The sequence below is a fragment of the Furipterus horrens genome, unplaced genomic scaffold (assembly GCF_987537825.1).
Source record: "Furipterus horrens unplaced genomic scaffold, mFurHor1.1.pri manual_scaffold_4, whole genome shotgun sequence".
Lineage (NCBI taxonomy): Eukaryota > Metazoa > Chordata > Mammalia > Chiroptera > Furipteridae > Furipterus > Furipterus horrens.
The window spans coordinates 10,762,169-10,787,810 of record NW_028327174.1 but is presented as its reverse complement, the minus strand read 5'-3'; the positions used below and the strand labels follow the sequence as shown (position 1 = coordinate 10,787,810).

The 25,642-nt window shown below is 48.0% G+C and overlaps 1 protein-coding gene across 4 annotated transcripts in view; it reads right to left on the bottom strand.

Annotated features, from left to right (window-relative positions):
• LARGE1 (LARGE xylosyl- and glucuronyltransferase 1) overlaps positions 1–25,642 on the bottom strand; it is a 522,466-nt gene that overhangs the window by 40,692 nt on the left and 456,132 nt on the right. For 3 of the 4 annotated variants that reach the window (XM_090272547.1, XM_090272549.1, XM_090272548.1), the window contains exons 13-15: positions 15,571–15,717; positions 11,629–11,824; positions 8,602–9,382 (exon numbers count right to left, since the gene is read on the bottom strand). In XM_090272547.1, coding sequence (XP_090128673.1) covers positions 9,185–9,382; positions 11,629–11,824; positions 15,571–15,717 — 541 coding nt within the window. In that variant the 3' untranslated portion in view covers positions 8,602–9,184. Of the gene's footprint in view, positions 1–8,601; positions 9,383–11,628; positions 11,825–15,570; positions 15,718–25,642 lie in introns of those variants that run through there. The other variant, XM_090272546.1, reaches the window with a different exon arrangement.

Here is a 25,642-nt window from a genome sequence, read left to right as displayed (position 1 = left end):
CATGTCTCCTTGCCATGAGGAGGAAACAGACCTCTTTAGGAGATAAATTCTCCCTCAGGGGATACAGAAAACCTTTACACAACCCTTAACAGTGCAGAAACAGGAAAGGCTTTTGAAATCAATCATTACAATCAATTCTTCCATTCCACAGATGAAGACAGGGAGGCTCAGCGAAGGAAAGAAGAAGACTGGCTCAGTTGGGGATGATGAGGCCAACAGACCAGGAGATCATGGTTATCGACAAGACCGTTTATTGCAGAAATGGGGCTGGGAAGAAAAGCCATGTTCATTCACTTATTTATTCATCTAACAAATGTCTACTTAGGACCTGCTACAAGTTCACAGCTTGAGCTACTCTGGTGCATAAAAGCAGTTTCAGTTCTTACCTGCCTCTAGAGCCCCCAGACTTACCAGGGAGGTAGCCACTGAGCACATCATTACATAAGCAAACGTGGAATATAACTGTGAGAGTAGTTACGAAGCAGAAGTACTCGGTGCTATGGGAGCCTCATCAGGGCCTGACTGGGGCCGAGACGTCAGTGAGCACTTCCTTGATGGAATGATGCTAGCGACAAGAATGGAAGAATGAAGGACATGTAGCTGGTTGAAGCAGCAAAGGGCCTTGTAGGCAGTGAGGTATGGTGTGGTGAGATGGGGTTAGACGCAGAGGTAGAGGAAAGAGTCTGCACACCCTATAAGTCATGATAAGAAATTGTATCTGTGTCTTAAGAAATGCTGAAAGGTTTATCTGATTCCTATTTCCATTCCTTACCTTTAATCGCACTGACAAGTAATGTTAAGAATCAGTGACAGAGGAGGCAGATTCGATTTCTACTTAGACCCATGAACCATCCAAAGGCATGGTTTTGGAAGCAACCGTTCCAAAAAATAGATCTGAAAAACAGTGCCTCAGTCCTTTGTCACATCACACTTTTCTGGTCACCTAGGCAGTCAAATGAATTCCGTTTCTCTGCAAGCTTGATGTGTGTGTGCACTGCACACACACACACACACACACACACACACACCCCTTTACAAGCACTTCGTTTTAACAAATAAGGTCTTGACATTCTTGATATTGGAATAACAGAGCTTATTCTGATTAATCTTCCTTAATTCCAGTTAGCTTATCCACTTGGGTCATTTGATCTACAATTATTTGCTGTCCGGGTGCTGAAAATAATGCCCATCCCAACTTCTCCAAATGATGGTAATTCAATTGAGGGGTCTCTCCTGGGGGGAGGAATGAAGTCCCACCCTCTTGTTCCAGAACAGAAGAGGAGACCCAGGAGCACCATTCTTAGCCACTTTGGAAGGTTGCTGATCCAGCCTGTTTACCTGGCTGAATGTCACTCTTTTTTAAGATACGGGTGTTTCTGACATCTGGGGATTTGTTGACTCTGGAGTGACTGACTGTCCCTTTCAGGGCTAGCCTTCCATATGCAAATCCACCAGTCGGGAGCTCTTACCTGCCACCGCCTCCTTTATGGGAGCTCTTACACTCTGGACCACTCCTCCGCTGCAATATCCCAGGACCAGGTACCAGCCAACTAGAGACAGACCCAACCCCAGAGCCCTCTGGGATTCTTCTAGTTAGCCAATCCTCAGCCTGCTCACCCTGACTCAACCATGCCTTCCCACGGAAACCACAATAAAGGCTCTAGCTCACATTCTCTCCCATTCCCTCTGCTTCTTGACCCACCTGGTGCTCCCCCATTGGGTGCTCCATGGTGTGGCATGCCCTGTCCTTTTGGGAACTGTAATAAGCTCTCTTTTCAGTGACCGTCATCTCCTGATCTGTTGGCCTCATCACCCCTGAATAATAATAAAACCTGTATTTTAAAACATGTTCCTCAGACTCCCTTCTTTCATTCCCTTCTGAGAAGTCCCAGGTGAAACCCCTCTGGGTTGTGTGTCAGTGAAAAGGCGTGGATTTTGGAGTCCGGCTGACCCCTTACTAGCTACAGGACTGCAGGCCTTTTGCTTCGCTTCCTGGACCCTGACTCCTCCAAGCACAGAAATGCGGAGCACAGCATCGGTCTCACGGGGACGGCTGAGGAGTAAATGAGATGATGCAGGTTAGCCATCCAGCACAGGACCTGTACACGGTGGCTGCTTAGCACCCATTAGTTCCCTCCTCCCTCCAGTAAGCAGAGAGCCTCCTTTGCTGTCTGCTTTCTGCCTGCCAGTTTCATTGTTCAGTCAACCAGGAATCTTGAAGAAAATCCCTGGATGATTTATTGTAAGCTTTTCAACCTTTGCTTCCTTTGTTTGTTAACCTCCAGCCAACCAGAGCCTTCCATTTTCCCCTTCAGAAGCCCCCCTGCGGACTCTGACAGCTCCTGAGTGTGTTTTGATGAACTGTTTCGGCCCTAGCACTCAGCCTAGCCGCTCTCTCCTGCTCACGGCTCCTGAGAGCGCAGAACTTGAGGTCGGGCCTGAGTTCCTGCTCTGACTCTGCTTCTGATCACGACCAGGTGGTAAGGTGCTCAGCCACGCTTAGCTTCCATTCTGCTCCCTCGTATCTGGACTCCTGACCCACGGGAACTGTGAGCTAATAAACAGGTTTGTTTTAAGCCGCTTAAATTGTTAGTCTGCAGTAGAAAACGAATACACCCCCTCAATGCACTGTGAGGGGTCTGTCATCATGCACGCCACTTCATCCTCTGTCAGGGAATCAGTAGAGCATCGTGGTTGAGAGGGAGAACTCTGGGGCCAAACGGCTTGGGTTAAATCCTGCTCTCCTACATATTGTGGACTTTATGCAAATCACTTAACCTCTCTGTTCCTCAATTTGCTCCTTTGTGAGATGGGTCTAGTAATAGTATTTGCTACTTTAACTTACTAAATGCAAAACACTTAGAACCATGACTAAGGCACAGCAAGTACCACCCAAGTGCTTCCTATTGTTAGAAGCAAATCGAAAGCAAAAAAGAAGCTGTGTTTAGGTTACAGAAGATCAACAATCTCAAATTAAAGACATAGAAACTGTGCTCCAGAGAGAGGAGTCTTGTTCCAGGCCAGAGGGATTGTTCTACATTCATAAACTCTATTTAATCCTGAAGGTGAAGGCTCTTAAAAGTCCACAGGATGCAATCCCTATCCCATTCATGGGGAAATCAGGGTCAAGAAAAATGGAGCAGTTTCAAGCCTCTCCATGCTGGGTTTGGCAAGAATCAGGTGTAGCTCCTAGATCAGGTTTGCAAGAATCCCCCTACCTACCTTTGATGTCCCCTCTTAGTTTCCCTCCACCCCCAACTCTCTTTGTTTTCTGTAAATCTCCAGGAGTGCTCTGTAGACAGTTCTACCTAAGTATTAAATAATCTTTGGGGAGGGTGGACATGTTAATGAACTAGCTAATGTGGGTCCCTATGTAATGATGTGGGAGAGAAGGAAAGAATTCTTGCATTGTTGTTTTATCTTTTTTCTGGTAGATCTGGGAAACAGGAAAAAAAAAAGAACTGAAAAGGATAACACTAATATCCAGACATAAAATACATCTATCCTAAAATACAAAGCATTTCAATTAATGAATATATCTTAAAAGTTGCTATAAAACTTTTGAGCAGATAGAAAAAATGATCACTTTTGTTTTCTGGGGATGAAGGCAACAAAGTGGGGTCAACAATGTGTCACGTGACCCCATGTAGGGTTCTGCCTATTGGACGAGCTCACGAATGCATTGCACACACATCAATGGTGAACCTTCTGAGCCCTGGCTTCTTGAACACTGTCTCTCATCATTATACTGCATCATACTAATGCACTCGAAACCTCACATATACATATACACCTCAGCTATGAGTTGGTCTGCCTATGCATACCTATTTCTGACTCAGGACACTAAACTAGCAAAACCACTGTCTATACACTTCAAAAAAGTCATTTTCAGAAAGTGCAAAGAAAGATCAGGGAATTGTTCCTGATTAGAGACCGCGAGCAACTAAATGCAGTATTTGACCTTGAATTGGATCCTGGAATCAGGGGCTGCAGAATGGGACAGAGGCGGTTACTGCTATAGAGATGTTATTAGAACATCTGACAAACTTTGAAAGTAGACTGTGTCTTAGATGAAGGTCTTTTATCAACGTTAACTTCCTTGCATTGGAGCATTGCATTGTGGTTCTATAAGAGAATGTCCCTATTCTTTAAAAAATATATATGCTAAAGTATTCAGATTTTAAGGGGCATGACATCTACAATTCACTCTGAAATGTTTTAGAAAAAAGAAAGAGAGATATGAGCTATATGTGGCCAAATGTTAATTAGTGAATTGGAATGAAGGGCATACAGGTTATTTGTGTTATTCTTGTAATTCTGCTGTTTGAAACCATAACTTTAAAAACAAACTAAAATGGTTTTCCTGAAAGTCAGAGAGTGGAACTTATCTCAGCATTCTGTTTACTTTGTAGCTAACTCGGGAACAGTTCACGACATGGACGCTGACTAGGCCTGGTTTACTTGTCCTCACAGTGCTCATCACAGAGTAGATGCTCAGTGATATTTGTGCAGTACAGAAAGAAATGACAACGATTACAGTGAAATGATTCTGACAGCACTGGAGCCCTTCTTTTCTCCCTTCGGAATCACAGCGGCACGACCTCCCCAGGAATCTGTTGAAGGCTTTTGTTCTGAGCAAACTGTGTCAGTCATTTCACGGCGCCATCCTAGACTCACTGATCAGATGGCCTTGGTATCGCACCTTGGCCACACTTCCCAGAACTTCGTTCCCTTAGATGCTGTCTCTCAAGGCTATCTGTCTGTTGGAACAAACCAATGACCAACTCCATCCCAATTCATAAGGAGAAACCCTACATTTCTCGTGGTGGCTCTATTATCTCCTTTCAGGTAGCACCAATCATTCCTTGAAATGGGAGGGCACTAAGAACATTTTTGTTAAATGGATAAACACAAAGAGCATGGTAGCTCTCTGATGTTAGTCTATGGGTATGAAATTTCTTAGAACACATTTAGCAGATAACTGACATTCCATCAACTTCAATGGCATTACATTGGAAAATCAACCATAGGATTAAAAAGCGAGGGGGAAGCACATAACCATGACCTACAGGAAGGTATGACTGCATCAGCCCAGGGGCCAAGCTGATTTCAGTATCATAGGAGGAGAAAACAGCATATAGTAGAGAAATATAGGTTTCTGAAGTCAGCCACATTTTTGAAATCCTCACCTGAGGACTTGCTTATTGACTTTAGAGAGAGGGGAAATGAGGCAGAGAGGGAGAGAAATATCGATGTAAGAGAAACATCAATTGGTTACCTCACCCTTCCCCTGCTCCTTGGGACTGAACCTGCAGCCCAGTCATGTGCCCTGACCAGGAATTGAACCCACAACCTTTTGGTTTATGGAATGTCATTCCAACCAACTGAGCCACACTAGCTAGGGTGAAGTCAGACATATTTTGGTTCAAATTCCAACACTTCCATGAACAACCTGTGTGATATGGGCAAGTCACATAATTTCTCTGTGGGCTGGTTCCGTTCCCTTAATAATGATGATAATAATACTGTCCTTGTATTAGAATGTCGCTATGAGGACGCTTCAGTGCCAACTACCATTGAAGCTTTGGTTGAGTAAATGGTGGCTGTTAGTATCTTCACCAAGAATGTGCAGAAGCCATGTCAGAGAGGGAATTTTAATCACGTTCCTTCTACTAACACAGAGCTCCCTAAAGGCTTGGTGACCATAAATGAAGCCTTAACTCAAAGACAGTAGAGTCTTTGAAAGGAACAGAATTAAAGTAGGGTCTGTCCTTTCATGATGGGGTACAAAGAAGCCATTAGTCAAGTCAGCAAATATGTGCTCTGTAAATCAGCTCTACACAGAGATCACTTGGAAGCAGCATGCTGCGCTGAGGTCCAAGGGGGGAGCTTAAAACGGAGTGTCTCTACCTGTGCCATGCCATCCAGGAAATAACCCAGGAGCATTCAGGGAATCAATTACTGCCCCCTAGAGTTGATCTAACTGTGCGAATATGATCAGAGATTGCCTGGGTCTATTACAAATGAATTTTCAGCAAGTCCACAAGCACAGCAAGATTCGGAGCATCCAGGAGAGGCTGCTGTCTAGGCTGTATGTGTTATTGCATGGGTGTTAAAGGAAAAAGACTAGAAATCTAATAATCTTGGTATGTAGGTTCAAATCTTCCTGCCTGCCAATAGTTAACCTGCTTCTTTCTTAGTGGGGAAGGGAGCAGCATTGCTTGCTTTCTGGCTTTGGATTCGAACAAGTAGGCCTGTGTTTAAAATTCAAGTTCTGCCGTGTATTGGCTATGTGAATTGGGGAGGTTACTAAATTTCCCAGAGCTTGCTCAGTTTCCTCATCTATAACCAGTAATATCCATTTTGTTGTTTTGCTGCAAGGATTCCATGAGCTGATGCATGCGAAATGTCCTTTCACATAGTGGTTCCTCAATAAATCTTAGTTCTCCCGGATACTGAATATTATGGGGGCTAAATGAGAGAATCCTTTTCTTCCAGCTGAATGCCAATAGTGGCTAATTTAAGCATGAAAACATCATTGTGACCCATTTCTAAGCTTGTTCTGCCCTAGGGAACTAACAGGAAGAAATCAACATCCATAGCTATTGCCTCTGTCCCAGTGGCTGCAGCTCCCCACACATGGCTGGCAATGAGCTGCTCTTGCCAATATAAGGTCTGGGAATTCGTGCTGCTGGTTCTGCAGACGGTCTCCGTGTTGAACTTGGACATCGGCCAACATCTGAGCTCCAGCCTTAACTGAGATCAACTTCAGTGTGTCAGGCACCTGTCTTTAGGGAAACAGGATTTTCTCCTGTTGGAGTGTCAGTTTCTGGCTTTTACAAATTCAGTGTCCATAAAGGTACATCCTCCTCCAAGTGGTACCTATTGTCTCAAAGCAATCAGCACCTTCTTGCACACTTGGAGGTGACCCAGTTTGGATGACGAATTATCTTGGTCACTATGATACCCATAGGACTGCCAGTGAAAGCAAGGTGGCTGGGCATGACTCAGGTGCATGAAAAAGATTAAAAATAAAAGGCCTTAAGGAATTAAAAATCAATTTTTACCATTGAGGAACCTGTGCTGTTTGGCTTAAGTAGCTGGCAGTGATTAAGTCAAAGCTGTTTGATACATCTATTCACAGCGGCCTCCTCTAGAGCAAGAAGAGGAGTTCTGAGGGCAGACACAGGGAGGAGAAGAAGGCACTGGCGTGCTGGGACATGCTTAACAACCAACTCTCGGGGTGGTGGTGCCCCGATGTGCGTTGTAACTACTCTCATCACGGCCGATTTTAGGCTACAAATGTGATGTCACTGAACATAGGAGAAAAAAAGAGATGCACGCAGTAAGTTCTTATGCACTGGTTCCCGCACGCCAGTGGAGAAAGGGGGATTTACCACGGACTTTGAAAGCTTTTGTAATATTTACTTTTTACAATATTCAGGTATTAATAGTGTAATATACATGCTGAATATATGCTGTATATGTAACATATGTATGATATATATACATATATTGTTGTTTTCCTAAGTTTAAAAAAATAATAAATCTGACTGAAATATCCATTTGAGCACATAACACATCAAGGAAACCAGCCTGGGATTTCACATGACGACCAGGACACAGGGGTGGGGGTTCACTTTACTATTGGGGCCCACAATTTACCTTGCTATCCTATTATATATCTGGTAGAGAAAACATCTGTACTGAAACTAAATGCAAAATTTGAAAATGCTTTGTGGGTTAGAGGAGAAAGTGAAATCGAACCTCAGGGAGGGAGAAAAACGAGAGAAATGAAAACCGGGAGCAGAAAGTGTAAAGTTGCTGTTTATCAGTCTGGCTCTTTACACTGAAGGGTGTCTCAGTAGCTTCTTACAAGAGTGGGAGGCCCGGCGGGGGGGAAGAAACAGTCTGTACTTCCGTTTATTGAATGCAGCACTCGCTGGTTACATTGCAACTCAATACAAACTGCCCAGCAGAGTAGGGCACTGACTCTTATTCTCATCAATGTAAACACAACATTAATATTGAAGGTTCAAGAAAATGGGTAAGAAGTCCAGTTTCTCCTCAATCTGTGTAACAGTGAAGGTGCTTGCCTACCCTCTGGACAGGCCCAAAGGGAGCCTGAGGTTTTGACCTCGTCCCAGCTGCAGTGAGGTGGACGCGAACACAGAGGAACCCAACATGTTCTTCCCGATGGTCTCCAAACAGGCGTGTGAATCTTCAGAACTGGGCTCGCATGAATTATGAAAGTTCTTATAAAGGCCTGAGAGGTTCGTACCTTTCCTGTGCACTGAAACAATCCCTTCAAAGCCCTTTCCCCAGGAATCAGTCATTGCCAATAGAAAATGTGACTGGTTGTGAAATAGTTGGGTTTCATCTTTCCATCTTAGCCCCTGGATTCTGGGGAGGGGGAAATTCAAGGTCATGGGGGCCTCAGTGACAATCCCGTAGAAGGCTGCCCATGCTCAACTATTGGCCGAAGACTCTTCCTCCTTGCTGGGCCACTGCTGATAGAGGGGTACTGGTTAAGGCAGCTGATTTTCCTTCAGAGCCTTAAAAGATCAGATATTCTATTTCAGATTCCCATACCAGAAACAAACAAACAAACAAAATCCCCACCCCCAAACAAAAATAAATCAAAACAATAGTGACCTTGAGAATAAAGAACCAACCAACCCCACCTTCAGGTCCCGTCAGATACAATGTCTCCACTGGGCTTTTTTAAATGGTTGGTTCTGATCATTGGTTTGCCCTTCCCTTGGGTACTCAGCTAGATTGCAGGGCAAAGAAGAAAGTTTCCTCTGAACGAAGACATATTTTTGCCTTTATTTCTTGGAATGGCTGACCCCCAGCACTCCGACTTCCCTTTCTTAGAAAACCACGAGACATTTGAAAGACCTGCTTGGTCTTGTAGCTCTGTGGTAGGGTAGCCCTACTGCTCCCTCTCACCCTTCCTTATCCCATTCTTGAAGAGACTACGTGGAGGAGCTCTTTTTCCACATTCTGGGAATGCTGGATCCTCGTCCCAGGTCTGTGTGGTGTGGGCAGCCTTGTTGGGCCAAAGAGACAAATAAAAACAACCAAAAAAGCATTGCTGAACTTTGAGTTCGAAGGCTGGGCCCCAAACAGCAAGTGGCTCTCCCCCTGCAGAATGCCTATCCCTAGTGGTAGCTTCTTGGTGCTAGCTGTTGTTCTCAGCCGTGAGATATTTGAGGGCAGCAAAGCCATAGCGGCGGGACATGTCCTGCTGAAACTCTTCCTTCAGGGTTTTGAGACAGATGCGGTATTGCTTGTTGGACCGGAACTTGGTGATGTCGAAGCTGGGGGCATGAGGCATGTGGATCATGTAGGCGTTGGGAAGCACGATGAATTCATATTCCTGGAAGGAGACAAGAGCAGCCTGAGCACTTGCAAGAACCCTTGATAACGTATGATGACTCCAAGTGGATGACTGAATGACTAAGTGAATGAATGAAGTGGGCAATGACACCAACAAGGATGGCAGCATCAAGGAAAGCACGACCATGCTGTCTCCATGACATTGGACAAAGGACTTGTCTTCTCTGAGCCTTAGTTTCTCACATCTAAAGTCCGAGTAATAACACCGACCTTGAAAGACGGCTAATAATGCATGCATAGTGTTGGGCAGAGTTCATGGCCCATAAAAAGTTCTTGATAAATGTAATCACATACCCATGTAGTTGCTCTAGGAGGACGCAAGCCATGAGAGATTCTCTTGCTCAATTAAATGACATCTATTTATATGATTTCTCAAACAGTTTGATGAGATCTGACAGCCTCAGCCGATTAGTCCACAAGAGGGGTCAGAAAAGGAATTGAGAAAAATAAAGGTTCCACTGGACAGAAGCTCTCACCTACCCATCTTATAAGTCACACCATCATACGGTGTCCTCTCTGTGACAGAATACGGAGAGAAACTCAGACCAAACATAAAATGTCTCCAAAGAGCAAAACAGGTGACCAAAATTTAGGACATGTAACTCAAAGGAGAACCTGGCACACCTTTACCCAGAAGCTGTGTTCTCTGATTTTGGACATAATGTCTAATACGCTTTGGTCATCTAGTTTCCCAACTCAGAGAAGAATAAATTCAGAGAGGGAAAATCAGGATGGAGAAATACTAATGATGAGAAGGAGTAAGAAAAACCATGAAAAAAATGCAAGAACTCCCAGAGCTTAGCCGTCTGACACATTTCATATGGGGACAAAGAGACCTACCAATCCACTAGCCCCTATGGGTGTGGATAGATTACCTCTCAGATGTGTACACATTATTTCCTGAAATTGCTGGAAAGGGTAAAATTATGTTTGGCATGTGCTATTGGCAAAGAAAGGAAAATAAGCAAAGAATTTCCAAGAGTTCTGTCAACATTGTCTAAAATAAACAAAACCCCAGATCTCAGTGCTGGAAAATTAACTTTATTTGAACCAGTTCACCTCACCCCTCTGCTGGATGCATGAATATTACAACATTTCTTTTCTTTCAAGGAAAAGCTCAGGCAGACTAAACACTTCTGTCTGTGAACAGCGTTGGACCCCTTCCACGCATTATTGAAAATATGGATATTAAAGGTCAGGCTTTCAGTTGTTAACTATGGACACTATTCTACAACCTTCTCACTGTATCAGTGGTTCTCAGACGCAGATGTTTATGACAATCACCTGGGACCGCTCTCAAACACACTGGAACTATCGGAAAGTTCTCCAGGTGATTTTTAGAGAAGCCAGCTCTGAGCATCCATCTTTCCCCCTTGAGTTTGGGGTGCTCTTGTTGAAAAATATTTCCCCTGTGCTCCATGAGGAGGTGACTTGGAGAACAGCATACAGGGGAAAAAGAGTCGGGTGGAGGGGCCCACACGTGCTCCTTAACTTAAACAGATTAGTTTTGCTTTTGTTTGTTTAACAGGGTGTTGGCCAACTGTAGCATGTGTGGCTCATTGCACAGGTTTATAAATAAAGCTTTACTGGATACGACCATACCCATTCGTTTAGATACTGTCTATGACTGAATGACGGGAGCAGAGTTGAGACCCTAAGCCCCACAAAGCCCTCAAAATTGACTATCTAGTACTTTACAGGAAGCGTTTGCAGACCCTGGTTTGGCTTAACCTATTAGAATTCTGCAGATTGCTTTTGAAGTAGGTGCTCAGGAAGTATTAGCTGAATGAGTGAAAGGGTCTGATGAGTAAGTATAGCCTAGAAGTATCACCTTAGTTATGAGGTGGAATAATCAGTTGAATCTTAGCTGCATGCTTTGTGACATTCATAGGGAACTCCCAGAATGCTTTGTGTCAACTACATGACGCATAGGCCGTGAATAATGGTCATCATTTGTTTGTCTTTATCACTGGATTGAGTGAGGATGAGGGGGTGAAAAGGTTCGTCACAAGACACCCACATTTGCCTGGGTCCTGGATAAAAGAGGAAGAGTTTGGGACTCAACTGCCTCGAGGATTAGCACTGCCACATTCTCACTCTGCGTCCCTGCACGCATCTTGTTCTCTCTTAGGTCTCTGCTCTCTTAACTCCAAGACTCCACTCAGCTCAAAGACTGAGGCTTCCCCCTCTCCACCCCTCTGGTCCGTGACACCCCACTCCTCTCACCTGCGCATCCAGCTCCATGATATGAGCCACCTTGTTCCAGCCAAAGCCCACGAACCTCCGGTCGTACTCAGGGCAGTCCCGTCTCACGACCACGTACGGCTCAAAATCGGCCTCCCATTCCACCCGGTAAGGCGTGGTGGCAGTCCGCCATTTGGCGAAGTTCGTGGGAGCGTGGCCTTTAGTCCAGACATGGTACCTGGGACACACGGAGAAAAGCCATTGAATGGAAAGAAGCAAGCTGAGCTTTCTAAATGCTGCTGATTTAGAGGAAGAAGAGGTATATGCTGACATAGTCCTTGTTGTGGGTTGAGCTGTGTCTTCCCCCTTGAAGTAGAACCCGGGAATATGTTACTCCTGTGACTATGTGACATTATATGGCAAAAGGCATTTTGTTAGATGCAATTCAGGTGACTAATCAGTTAACTTTGAATTAATTGAAAGAGAGGTTATTGGGGCAAGTCTGACTTTAGATATGGGTCTGGAAGAAAGCAAAGAGTCAAGCGTGAGCTGCCTTTGGGGGCCACATGGCAAAGAACCAGCGGGAAAATGGTGACCTCAGTCCTGCAATCTCAAGAAAAAGAATCCTGTAAACAACCAGCGAGCCTGGAGGAGAAACCCATGCAGCTGTGCCCACACCTTAACTTCAGCCAGGTGGGATCCTGAGCACAGCACTCAGCTATTCTGTGTCCAGACCCCTGACCCCTAGGGACTGTGGTGTTAAGCTTTAAAATTTGTGGTGATTTGTTATATAGCAATAAAAATGAACACAACCACATAACGACAATGTTAATAAGTTAATACTTATTAAGCACTTATCTATACTGGTTATGTTGTCAATGCTATTACCTATAGCTTTACATTCTTATAACTTACCCAATGTCAAGTTACAAACAGTAAGTGGTGGAGCTGGGATTCTAAAGTAGGCAGCTTGGCTCAAAGGGCCAAGCCCCTTAACCACTACGCTGGGTTACCTCTCTTATATGTCACTGTTACCCACACTCTCTGGCCTATATATAGAGCAAGTAGTCAATGATTGCACACTGACACGGATAAATGAATGAATGAGTAATCTTAAAACCTTGACAGTTACTTAAGACAGAAGCCAGTTAGTGAGGCAGGAATATGCCTCTGGAAGTTACAAAGAGATGGCAGGAGGCTGGGAGTCTAGTGAAGTAGCAGACAGGGCCCACGAAAAAGGAATTAGGGAAAAAGAGCATTCTAGAAAGAAATGCTTCATAAAATGATAGCAAGATAAAAGGATGGGAACCCCAAAACTTAGCTGTCAGGAGAAAGGACCGCACAGTCCTAGTTCCATCTCCACCTCTGGGAGGGCTCTCCAAAGAACTGAGGGTGCAGTGAGAGTCTGGGGTGGCTAGTGGGGTTCTTCTGGCAGAGGATGCAGCTGCTTCTTTATTTTTGCTCATTTACACCCAGGCCCCAAGGAGCTGTCCAGCGTGCTGAATGGATACCGGCCAATGGGTGAACTCGCAGGAAGTTGCGCCCGTGGGCGCGAGGGCAGGGACTTGAGCCTCCCGCTCCACTGATTCTGTAGCCTCCACCAAAACCAAATCCTCTCCAATGGAAGAAAACGAAAGGTTGGTCATGCCGCTTTCATGGATTGTGTAAAGGAGGGATATTGTGAGACATGGGGATCAATCCATAAACCCAGGCAGGAAGGAGCTGATTGTCTGTCTGTCTGTGAACCAGCTGAACAGGCAACATCTGACACCTTTGACGGAACTGGCCCAGTGCCACTGACGGCTGTGAACATGGATGACGCTGAAGGACCAGCACAGCAGAGCCGCTGGACTGGGGTTCAAATACCACCTCCACCGCCTCGGAGCTCTGCACCTCCTACAACAAAGCGCTTAAACGAGGCTTTCCTTTCCTCTTTCCTCTGTGTCAAACGGGGAAAAGAATACCTATGTGGTTAAACTGCTGAGGAGCTGAAATGAGAAAATGTGTGTAAAGACCTTGACACCGGCTGGCATACGGGACGTGTTCAATCAATGCTGGGTCCCTAGCAGGCAGTTCCGCACAGTGTTTCAAAGCAGACTCTGGAGCCTGTCTGGAGCGTGTCTGGGTGTGACTTCTGTCACTCAACAGAAGCAGAGAAATCACTTAACCCTTCTGTACCTTGGTTTCCTTCTCTTGGTAAAAGAGCGATAATCAGATTAACTACTTTGTGGATTTATGACCATGACTGTGAATCAGTTCACATAAAGTACTCAGAGCACTGTCTGATACATAGTAATTCCTCAAAAAAGTGAATATTCTCCTCACTATTTCTTCTTGCTTGCCCCTAGGTAGGCTGTCATTTCACGGTGGTCTTACTCTCGGCGATGTCAGTGTATCAATAACCATACTATTTCCCCTCTACCTCCAGAATCTAAGGTTTTGGACTATGATGATGTAAAAATGAGGAATAAAGCAGGGGAAGGACAGGGACAGCAGCTGGGTCAGTTCTGCCCACCCGGGTGGGGTCGGGGCAGCTTCTGTGGTCTTGGCCGAAAGAGCAACGGTGTGCAGAATTGCTGGTCGTCATAGAATACTGCAAAAATCACAGTTAACTTGCCATTCAAACAAGCCACAGCCTGAAAATGAAGCTCTGGTCAGACCAGCAGACACTGGATGCCAGGGCTTGTTGTCTGAGACAGTCAACACCAGGTAGCCTCCAAAAACGGTGATGAGAGAGGTTTCCTTGGTACACCTTGTAGGATCCTCCTTAGGAGAGATCTGGGGGTACTTTGCTTAGAGCAGTGGTCCTCAAACTTCCGTGTGTATCAGAATTGCCTGGATGACTACTGTCTAACAAGAGTCTGATTGCTAGGTTCCATCCTGCACCCTCCAATCTAGTAGGTCTGGGGTAGGGCTCGAGACTTGGCATTTCTAACCAGTTCCCAGGATGTGGATGCCACTGGTCCAGGGACCACTCTGAAAACCTTGGCCCTAGGGGATGGGTAAGGGTGTGGATGATTTTTCAATCGCAGGTACAATGGGGAGTAGGCTTCAGCTGCTAGGAGGCTTAAGAGTTCATCATTTGGAGGGAAGGTGACAAAAGCAATTTCTCGGAAGGAAGGTCTGTAATTTAGCACCTGGCATGGTGGTTTGCAAGCTGTTGGCCAGGGCAGCAATCATGGACACAGCAGGCCAAACCCAGTTCTCATGGCCATGGACTTGGCCTTGAAATGAGTTCTCAAATCACCTGGGGATGGAGATGGAAGGAAAGATGCCTTGGAAATTTGCCAGGCTATGGCATCTGTGGGAGACTTGGACTTCGGTTTGGTCTCAGAGTCTCACTTTTGCCCGGAGCTTCAAACGCCAACTGGTGAGAACATTCTAAACTTGAGCAGCAGTCCGATGGTATTTTGGTTAAGAGCATAGGCTACAGCCTTTGCAGGTCCCCAGACTTGGGCTGAATGCAGGCTCTGTAAATTATTTAGCCCCTCAGAGCCTCAGTTTCTGTATCTGTAAAATGGGGATAATAGCATCTGCCTGATAGGTTTGTTGTGAAGGTTAAACAAGCTGACCACAGTGTGTGGCAAGCGCTCGGAGAACAGACCACTCACAGAGAAAGAAAAACGGAAGCAGCGACCATGGTGCTGACAGGATGAAAGCCACCTGCCAGGTGAATGATTGAACAAGCAAACAAAAGATTGAATTCAGAGCCAGGAGGCAGGAGCATGAACTGGTCCCAAGTACAAAAAGAATATGTGTCCCTTCCATCTGGACATATAACGTCCATCACTCATGTACAAAGCATGTGGCACTTTGGAAGAGAAAAATATTCCAAGGACACAGTTTGGGGCCAGTGGTGCTTTTTTTGGCCTTAAAATGGTCTAAGGCTAGCAACAAACTTCTAGGCCAACAGCTTTGGTGTCTGGGTTTCCCAGAAGCGAGACCTTTGGGCACCCTCAAGGGGCAGCCGTGAGGGCTACTCACCTGAATGTGAAGAGCGTCCCCATGTCCAGCATTGACAGTAACTCGGCCTTGGACTTGGGGAAAGAGAGCCGGTAGCGCAGCGTCTCAAACGCAGGGACAATCATCGCTTTCTTGGTATTGGCGAGGTCGAGCTGGATGACAGACTTCCTGAAAAGAGAGGGCAGGTAGGGAGGGGGTCCCTGTGATGCCGGGCACTGGCCTTCCCTGCAGGAGGGCAGGGAGGCGGTTGGCTCAGGGAGGTGTAGGAGACAGAGTCCAAGTCAGCCTCTCATTTTAAAGATGGAGAAACTGAGGCCCAGGGAGGCCGAGCAGCTTGCCTGCACCACTCTGGAGTCCAGAGTAGAGCTGTTGTCCCTGAGCCAGAAACTGGAGTCTTCCTGGAGAGGGAACAGAGGCCAGGCCAGATGGCAGGGGCTGGGGACCCTCTCTCACTTCACAGTGCATGGTCCTGTCAGAGCCGAGCACCGCAGGCAGGTCTCCACGGCTTCCCAGGGACAGAACCCAGCCTGCCGGGCCCACTGGGGTGGCCACATAGGACCAGCTGCACAGACAGCTGAGAGAATGACCAACCTGGGCATGTTCAGGTCCCATCTCTGTGACTCCTCAACCCCTTGACTCCTCCAGACTCCGAGGCTTTAAACTAGCCAGACCCGGCCTGTGCAGCTGATCAGCCCGGACTGCAGAGCGCTGGTGTCCCACGTACTTCCGCGAAGTTCCCCATCCTCTCATCCCCTCCTGGCTAAGCCTGGCCTGCTCCGCTCCTTGGGAGACCCCTTCCCTTCCCTTCTGGATTTGTCTGCCAGTTCCCAGCTCTGTGGCCATCACTGGGAAAGAGAGAAAGGTCTAGGGAGAAGGCCACAGAGCGTGAGGTGTATCATGAACATGGATAGAACCTGGATCCTGGCTTCGTCGCTTTATGAGTCTTGCCCTGCTGGGCAAGTAATTTAGCATCTCACTACTTCAGGTTCCTGCTCCCTGAAGCGGGGCAATACCAGCTCCCTCCTGGAGCTGCCGTGGAGACCGAATGAGGTGATATGCTTGTTTGGCACACCTGGAGCGGGGCAGACTTGCAGTCACCACTAGACGGCATGCTGCCATCATTCCCTGGCTTGCTCTCTCTCGACCTCTTTTGGCCACGACCATGGCCTTGGCACTTCATGCTATCTTTGGTTCTCAAGGCCAGCCCGGGCTGCCTGCTTGTAATCTCTGGTACAGAGAAAGCAGTCTCTCTTCAGGTTAATAGGAGGTGCTGGAAGGCATTTTGCAAAATACTAGAAGCAGCAGCCCCCGTAGCAACATGACTGTCTTATTCAAGTCACTTGACTAAACAGAACTTGGAGCCTGTGTATAAGCAGGGGCTTGAGCAGATCTGCAAAGACTAGTCATGCTACCAGGAAGTCACTGTGTTCCCCTAGGCCAGGGCAGGATGAGAACGGACCAGGGGTCCGAGACGGGGAATCGGACCAGGTCAGAATAAGAACACGTCTCAGAAACTTCCTCTGGGTTAGGGGTCTCACCGCTTCCCAGTGGAGAGCGGAGGGTTGAGAGATGGGCTAGAAGTTGATATTGGAATCCTCCACATATCCTTTGTAGTTCACTCTTTATAATTGTTTATATTAACTATATTCCCAATGATACAAGGCCCTCATGTCACTATTTCAGGGAGAGCCATAAAAGAATGGCACCGAGACAGAATGTGAGTGAGCTATACTGAGTCGGCTGGAGGACCAGATGTTTGCAGGAGCCTGTCCTGGCCAACATTCCACTTCCCTTTGTCTCTCTGAAAATGACGTCACTGTTTCCAAACACCCAAGAGTTCCTCACCCAGGGCATGGCATTCTTTTCTACATTAATCTTTCCTCCGACATAGGCAGAGCTGAAGTCCCTCACCTTTCCTCCAGGGAAGGTATGTATCTTAGCTATTGATTCCAGGTGTTGTGGATGGGGCACATGTCTAAAGAATAACCTTGGACCACCCTGGCTGGTGTGGCTCAGTGGACTGAGTGCTGGCTTGCAAACCGAAAGGTTGAAGGTTCGATTCCCAGTCAGGACACATGCCTGGGTTGCAGGCCAGGTCCCCAGTTGGGGGTGTGTGAGAGGCAACCAATCAACGTTTCTCTCACACATTGATGTTTCTCTCCTCTTTCTCTCTTCCTTCCCCTCTCTCCCAAAATAAATAAAATCTTTAAAAAAGATAGAATATCCTTTGACCAAGATGGCAAAGCCCCTAGAGGGGGAATGGAAGGTGAGAATGGGGAGGGGTAAGGGAAGGTGAGAAGGGAAGGTGTCCCAGCACTGATGGGTGATTAATATTCATTCGTCCATCGCTGAACACCTACTATGTGCCAAGCACTGTGCTAGGCACTTGGAGACAGAGGGAAAAAAAGAGCTAAAGTCTTTTCCCACCTGCTACTTACATTCTTGCCTTAAATGTCTCAGGACGCTAAAGCTCACGACTGCATATGCAGTGGGTCACTGTAAGACACGAATGCTATAAACATAGGATGGGAGCTAAGAGGCTGAACTAGAAAGGGAACGGGCAGGTTTGCGCATACACACACACACACACACACAATAGACATAGAGATCTTTAAAGGTGGATGTTTCTGTCAACATAAGCCTCACATCACGACTAGAACCACAGCTATTAGAGTGGCCGCTTCTTAGACTGCCTGCTCAGGGGTAACTCCCCCCCTATGGCCCCTATACACAGGGGAACTCCCAGAGCCACGTAGCCCAGCATGAAGCTCAGGCGAGGGTAAAGTGTTCAGGGGCAGGCAGATGATGCAAGCTGAGCAAATCAATTGCGCACTCTTGGAAATCTGGACAGAGGTGCAGAGACCGAAAACCGCAGAGCCAACCTGCAGTGATGTCAGGGAGCAAGCACTCCAGAGGCTTCTGAAATCCTGCTGCAGACGAGTCCAGAGCTGCCCGGGTTAATGATGGTCTGTCTCAAGTGTCGGTTCACAAACCCTATTTTGATTCCTTTTACGATTTACCATGCACCTGTTTTTTAATTTTGTTTTCCTTTGATTTCAATTAAGTTGTCTACCATTCACTTCTGTTGCTTGCAATCAAACGACCCTGATGAGTAGCAGTTCAAGGCCTAGAGCAAGCAGACCCACCAGCAGCATGCCTTGCAGAATGAAGTCTTAGAAAGCCTGATTCCCTCTGCAGAGAGGGCTGCAGATTTTGGAGTGCCCTCTGCAAATTCCCTGTCACCTCCCTGAAACACAAACTGCCACAGGATGGATTCGTCACTGCGAAGGTCCACTTCGAACTTTGTTCAAGAAGGTTTTGATGCTGATGTCCTGAACGGGTCTCATTATGAAGTTGTTTCAGCAATAAAGTGGTCTTGGGGTGCCACCTCTGAGCACATCTGCTCCTGGAGATGGTGACGGAGACCTGGGCCTTCTGCACTGTGTCCTGCCCTGGCTGGGGTTTGCTGACCACCTAGCATTGCATAATTTTCTGCCACCAGTTACCTGGAAAGAGTCCTGCAGGAGCAGTGTTTCAAATGTGCAATCTTCTGGGACCCCGAGGGCAGTCCGCTGAGATGGCTGGACTGACAGCCGAGAGACCTGAGCCTGGAGCCAGCCCCGACAAGCCAAGGGGCCTCGGGCCGCTTCATCTGTCCCTCTCAGATCGCTAAATCTAGATTTGTAAAGCTGGAGGTTCTGCAAGGCAGTCTGGGGTGGTGGCTGTCAGCCAAACCTGGTGTCTAGCTCAGACTCCACCACTCCTCCCGGGCAAGCTACTTTAACCATTCTGGGTCTCAAGAGTTCATGCCCCTGTTAAATATTTTGAAGAGGAAAAGGACAAGAGCACATGGACGTGCCTGGGGCCACGCCTGGCACGTATTCAGCTCTGGGTCCACGGTGGTTGATGCTTATGATGGTTAATTTTACATGTCCACTGGCCTAGGTTATGATGCCCAGCTGTTTGGTCAAACGTTTGTGCAGATAGTGCTGGGATGTATTTTGTGGATGTGACTGACATTTATAATTGGTTGACTTCAAATAATGGCCCTTACACTCAATAATGTGGATGGGCCTCATCCAATCAGTTGAAAGCCTTAAGAACAAAACCTGAGCTTTCCTGACAAAGGAGGCATTTTGCCTCAGACAGTAACATAAGAATCTTGCCTGAGTTTCCAGCCTGTCCTGTGGATTTCAGACCTGCCCATCCCCAGAAGTCCTTAAAATATTTACCTACCCCTATCTCTCCACCCACCCACCCACCCACCAATCCATCCATCCCATTGGCTCTGTTTCTCTGAAGAATCCTGGTTAATACACTATCCTTCTTTCTTGTCCGAGACCCCTCCACAAGCCTGCTACAACAATTTTGGGCTGAATAACTCTTCCAAGAACCCTCAGATGTCTACTGAAGTAATGCAGAACCCTGCCGGTGTAACGAACAGCGTGGCCAATACAACTGACGTGGAGCCAGCCAGCCCACGCAAGGTTCAAACCCTGCCTGTCGCTCTCTAGTACCACCTTGGGCACCGTGCCTGACTTCTCCTGGTCACAGTTTCCCCGCCCGTCAAATCGATATGATAATCTGATTATGCGTAATTTTTATCAATCAGGGTTGACATTGAAGACCCACTTGAGAGCCTGACGCAGTGCCTGACTTAGAGTAACTGATTAAGGAGGGAACCCCCACCCTTTCCCAGCTCAGCTTTTGGGAAAGCGGGCTGCAAGAACAGGGAGGGGCTCAGGATTCAGAAAAGACAACAACGGACTGCTGCCTGCCAGCCTGCTTGTCTGCGGAAACAGAGGTTATGGGATCTCAGCCTCCAGCCAGCTCTCCGAGTCCTTCCTCACCTCAAAAACAATTCAGATGTCCCAGAAGAAATGTACCCCTTCTGGTCTGGGGGGGCTGACCAGAGGAAAACCGAGATCTTCCAAGCTCCTCAGCCCCCTCTGCAGTGTGTCTTCTTCCCGCAGCCTCTCCCCTCAGCTTACCCGGGTTTGCAACCAGTGCAGACCCACCCCCCCCTTCCCGTGAAACTGGTGGCAGGGGAGGGAATGTGAGCGGGGGGCTGGCAAAGACTGGGGGCTCTCACGGGGCTCAGCCTTAGGTGGAAGAAAAGCAAGAACGGGGAGACTGTTCGATGGACTTCCTGGGGGTTAAAATGACCAAACCCTAACCCTGGTCCTGGCAGGTGGTCCTGTGCACACACACGCACACACACATGTGTACACATGTACCCATAAAAAATGCATGCATTCACATGCGCACACATGGACACACACCCTTCCTCCCTCCACCTCTGCCTTGATCTGTTTTCAACCCCATCCTTTGCCCTCAGGGCAGGTCTCTGTCACCAGGGAAACAGCAGAATGCCTGGCATGAAGAGTTATGGAAAAGTATCTTGAAGACGTAAGAAACCAGGCTATACCGCATGGCTATCATGACGTCACCACGTCAGCGGTAAAGGTGACGGCTCTGGGGCCGGGCTGCTCAGGTTCACACCCTGGCTGATGACTTAACCCTTTGTTCTAGATTCTGTATCTGTAAAGATGGGGGTGGTGATAGCAGCATTCATCTCAGAGGGAGTTGACGAGGATCAAATGATGTAAAGAAAAAGGAGAAAGCACAGTTGAGTTTAAACAGGAAGAAGTGGTTTGGGAATTATCTCCAGTTTGGGTCTGTCTATATACGGTGGTCAGATGGTTGTGGGGCCAGGCCAGTAATGTGACGGCCTGGTGTGGGCCGTTGGGGACAGGGCAGGCAGCGCGGTCCATGGCAGCAGCGACCAGGCTTCAGCGTCGGGGAGACAAAAGGGAGCAGAAGGGCAGGGGCACAGGGTGACCGGGGAGCCATGCCCAGCATCTTTATGCATTTTGACTCCAGCCGCGTGGCTGCGACGAGGGGTCACGGTACCAGTGTGGTCAGAGAGCACGATGTTGCACGGGAAGCCAACCGAAATGATTTTCAGCACATCTGAGGGCTGGATGTCTCTCAGGGGATGTCAGTTTTAGGGGAGGCTGAATAGTGAGAAAAGAGTATCTTCTTTTAAATCAGATGGTATAGGTCCTGCCTTAACTCCACCACTTCGCTGACCACGTCATCCCACGCAATTTTCTGAACACTTGTCTGCTTCCTGATCTTCACAGACTTGGTTAGTAAGAGAACTAAGGTGATAGGTTCATTAATGAATGAATACGTATGAAGCCAGGCACAGATCTTGGGTACAGAGCTGAACGAGCAGATCTAACCTCTGTCATTGCGCAGCTCAAAGCGTAGGGAGGGCGTGGAGGGAGGAAGACAGCGCACACGGCTTCCTGGTGAGTCATGTGAGAAGTTCCCAACTCGGAGCTGGGTTCAGACTAAGCAGGAGTTAGCCGGTCAGGAGAGGGGGTTCTAGCTATTTGCAAACCTCTGGAAGTAAGACAGCATAGAGGATGTGGGGGAACTGAGTTTCTCTGAGCATGCTCGCATGTTGTCGGTGGTCAATAAATGGTAATAGAAGTGCTTACATGTGTGCAGTAGTCACTGAGCTAAGGACTTTATATACATTACTTCTTTAATCACTGCCACTTGTAGGACAGGTCCTAGTATTCCCAGTCTACTGATGAAGCCATTAAAGCTCTGAGAGGTAAAGTAACTTGTCTTATAACACAGCTAGTATTTATCATCATGGCTATCATTACAGAGCCGGGCCCCAAAATTCCCCAGAGCCATCGGTCTGAGGACTGGGGAAGGGGACAGCTTTCAAGATACCTTTGCATATCTATGGCTGGTAGCTAGTGTCTTCTTAGTTATGCAAATGGCTTTGGTTCTTCCAAGGTCTCAAGGAGATGGGAGGGGTTTTGACCATAGAATGGTGACCAAAGAGCTTGCAGGACCCGTGCAAGGTTCTGTGAATGGTCAGCCTCCTTCATGCTTATGCTCCTTAAATGGCAATCTCCTCCACATGGCGGATCTGACCTTGTAGCTGCTAAGTGGGGCAAAGGCCAGAGCACAGGCAGTGTTTGGGGACATGGAGACATGCACACTGACCTTCTGGCTAACGGAGCCTCCTCCTACAGGAGCAATTTCCTTTCTGTGACACCCATGAAGTTCTCAAACGACTGCGGTCAGCCATCGACTCCTTGGATCTGGCCAAGGTCAGCAATGTCTCCCTTGACGACAGATCAAAAAAGGCTTCTCCATTCTCATCCTTCTGCGCTGGAATTCTAAACGCCGCCTTCTCTGCCCTTAGCTGGAGAACACCCTCCTAGGATGCTGGAGAGCACCCTCCCACTCTCTCTGGCTCTGATCAGGGTATCTGCCTTGTGTGTCAGCCCTCGGGATGGATGCCTCCACTCCTTGGACAGTGGGCGGGTCCTTGAGCTCTGCCCACAGGAGCTCCCATCCCCCACCCCAAAACTGGTGGAGCCGGTTTCTTTGCAGCCTTGCTGCGAATGGAATGGCGGGGCTGATGCTGACAAATGACCCGCTGCCGGGAACCACTGGCTGGAGGAGCTGCGGTCCGAATGCCAGGAGAGGACGAGGCTGGTTGCCCCTCAGAGCCTTGGATTGCCACGGCCCAGTCCACTGCATCATATGTCAGAGCCCGCTGTTGAGTCAAACCTGAGTCATAAGGAATCCAAGCTCTTGCATTTGCTCCCAGGGATTTATATGAAAGTTATATTAAAAGGGGATGGGAGGAGGGTAAAAGACTTGCGCTGGAGTGCCCATCTGTTTCTGAGACTCCAGAACAGCAGAGCTTTCTCGGAAGGCTTTGTGTGCAGCCAGTGGGGGGGCTTGCTTCCCTGCACCTCCCTTAACCCCCTCTGCTGGCCCACATGTGTCCGCCTTGATGATGGGCCTGTATCTTCTTGGGAACTGGTTCGTCCTGAGCTATTTCTGTCACTGGAGATGGCAGGTGATGGCAGTGGTGATAACATCCAGGCTGCCCGCTTAGGCACCTGTCAGCTTGGCGAGGCTGGACGGCAATCAGGGACGAGCCTTGCCCATGGCTGTTTCTGACCCCGGCCCAGGGCCGGCCACACTGCAGGCGCTCCACCCGTACCGAGGAAAGGAAGGACCCGATCTGCGGTTGGCACATGTGGGGACAGAGGATGGTCTGGTGAAGAGGGCCCTTTGGAAATGACAGAGCTGGGGTGAACTGTAGTTCTGCCACGTAAATACGCAGGACCCTTAGGCACGTGGATCTTCTGCAGCCTCACCTTCCCACTTGCACACTGCGAATGAAAGCACTTACCGCTGAGCAGGTTGTCATAAAGCGACAGCATCTGTCAGGCCGCTAGCACCGTGCCTGGTATGTGCAGGGCGCGTGTAAATGTGTGCAACTTCCTTCCTGGGTCCTTCACAGACTGCTTGTGCATTTGAGTTCTGCTGGGAGGCTCACAAGGATGCAGCTGGGGTGATCCCCGTTTGAAGAGAAAGCTGAGGCATGGCGCTGAGCTTCACCCGTTCTTTTTTCAGTTTATTCCTGGAGCTAGTGTGTACGCACAGTGCAAACGGAACGAGCGATGGAGCTGACAGATGGTGAGCGGCAGTGGGGCTAATGTGGTCCCGGATACAATCAATTGATGAGGGGCAAGGAAGGGTGTGCATGCATGCATGTGGGTGCGCATGTGTGCGCGCATGTGTGCGCGTGTGTGCCTTGCGTGTGAGAGAGAGACCTGGGGAGGCTATGAGAGGTCCCCCAGCTGTCTCCCACACCCCTTTAAACTGCCTAGCTTCAACAGGACTAGACGGAAGAAGGGGAAATGGAAATCTCCTGGGCAACGCCTCTCAGGTCTCAGCCATCTACCTCGGGACAGAGATGAAGGAGCAACAGCAGAGCAAAGCGGTGCTTGTTATCTGCTCTGATATCAGGCTGCCACGGCCCCTTCCAGTCCTTTACTCACACCCCTGAACTGGCGGCCAGGCAATAGGGTTGGAGTGCTCAGATTCTATTACAGTTGCCAAGGAAATGAGCTCCTGGCAGACAGGCTTCCAGGAGGTGTGTGGGGATAATAGCCAGGATTTGCAAATGGGGGAGATAAGGCTGCCCACAAATATACACACAACGGATGGGGTCAGAGATGTGCAGAGCGCCCAGCAAGACCCTGCCCCTAAACTGATGGCATTAACATATCTGAAGGGAGAAGCCATCCATCAGGGAGGGGTAGGAAAGAAAGAAGCTATCAATGAGCTTTGGGGGTAAGTTAAAAGAAAGAAGAAAAAAAAGAGCTATAGTTTATGGCTCCAGGCTCTGTGCTAGGGACTCTATATTCATTACCTTAAGTAATTCTCAACAACATCCCTCTGTAATTACCCTGTTGCCCTGATGTTTACTGTTAGCGACGGAGGCTAAGCATCCTCTGTGCCGGCACCTGCGGGCTGTGGGCCATTGGCAGTCACAGCTGTGTAGTTAGGAAGGCGGCTCTGGGCACACTGCCCAGACTCAGGGCCTACCTGGACACTTCCCAGCTTGTACTCTTGAGCAAGTGACATCTTTGTGCCACAGTTCTCTCCTGTGTGAGGTGGGGACAGTGTGAGTACCTGGACTGCGGGGTTCAGGGAGCATTTAATAGACTATCTCATGGAGAAGTTAAGACAGTTCCCTGATGCACAGAATGAACTCAATAGGTACCGTCTGTGATGACCATGGCCATGATGATGATGATGAAGATGGGCCGATCAGGCAACTGCATCAGCAAACAGGTTAAACGCCTCTGGAGAAGCCTAGGATGAGCTGGTTGCCCATTTAATAATGCTGTACCTGGGACATGTGACTTAAGTGCAACCTCATCTGTATAGTGAACTGTGAGGTTAAATGACCAAATACATGCGAAAGTGCTTGAAACAGTGCCTGGCACATAGTACGTGCTCAGTAAACACAAAATGTTTTGTATAGTAGGATTAAAATGATGAATTAACCTAAGGGACTGTCATCTGGTAACGTCTCTCAGCAGGCAGCCAGCTGGCCTTGCTTGGTGCCACCTCTACTGGCCTTGTTCAAATTCCAGTGCTAATTCAACAAGTATTTACAGAGCACCATTGTAGCCGTGGGGGTGGGATGGAGGAGGGCGATGAGGTGTCATCTTGGAGTAGCATTGAAATCTGT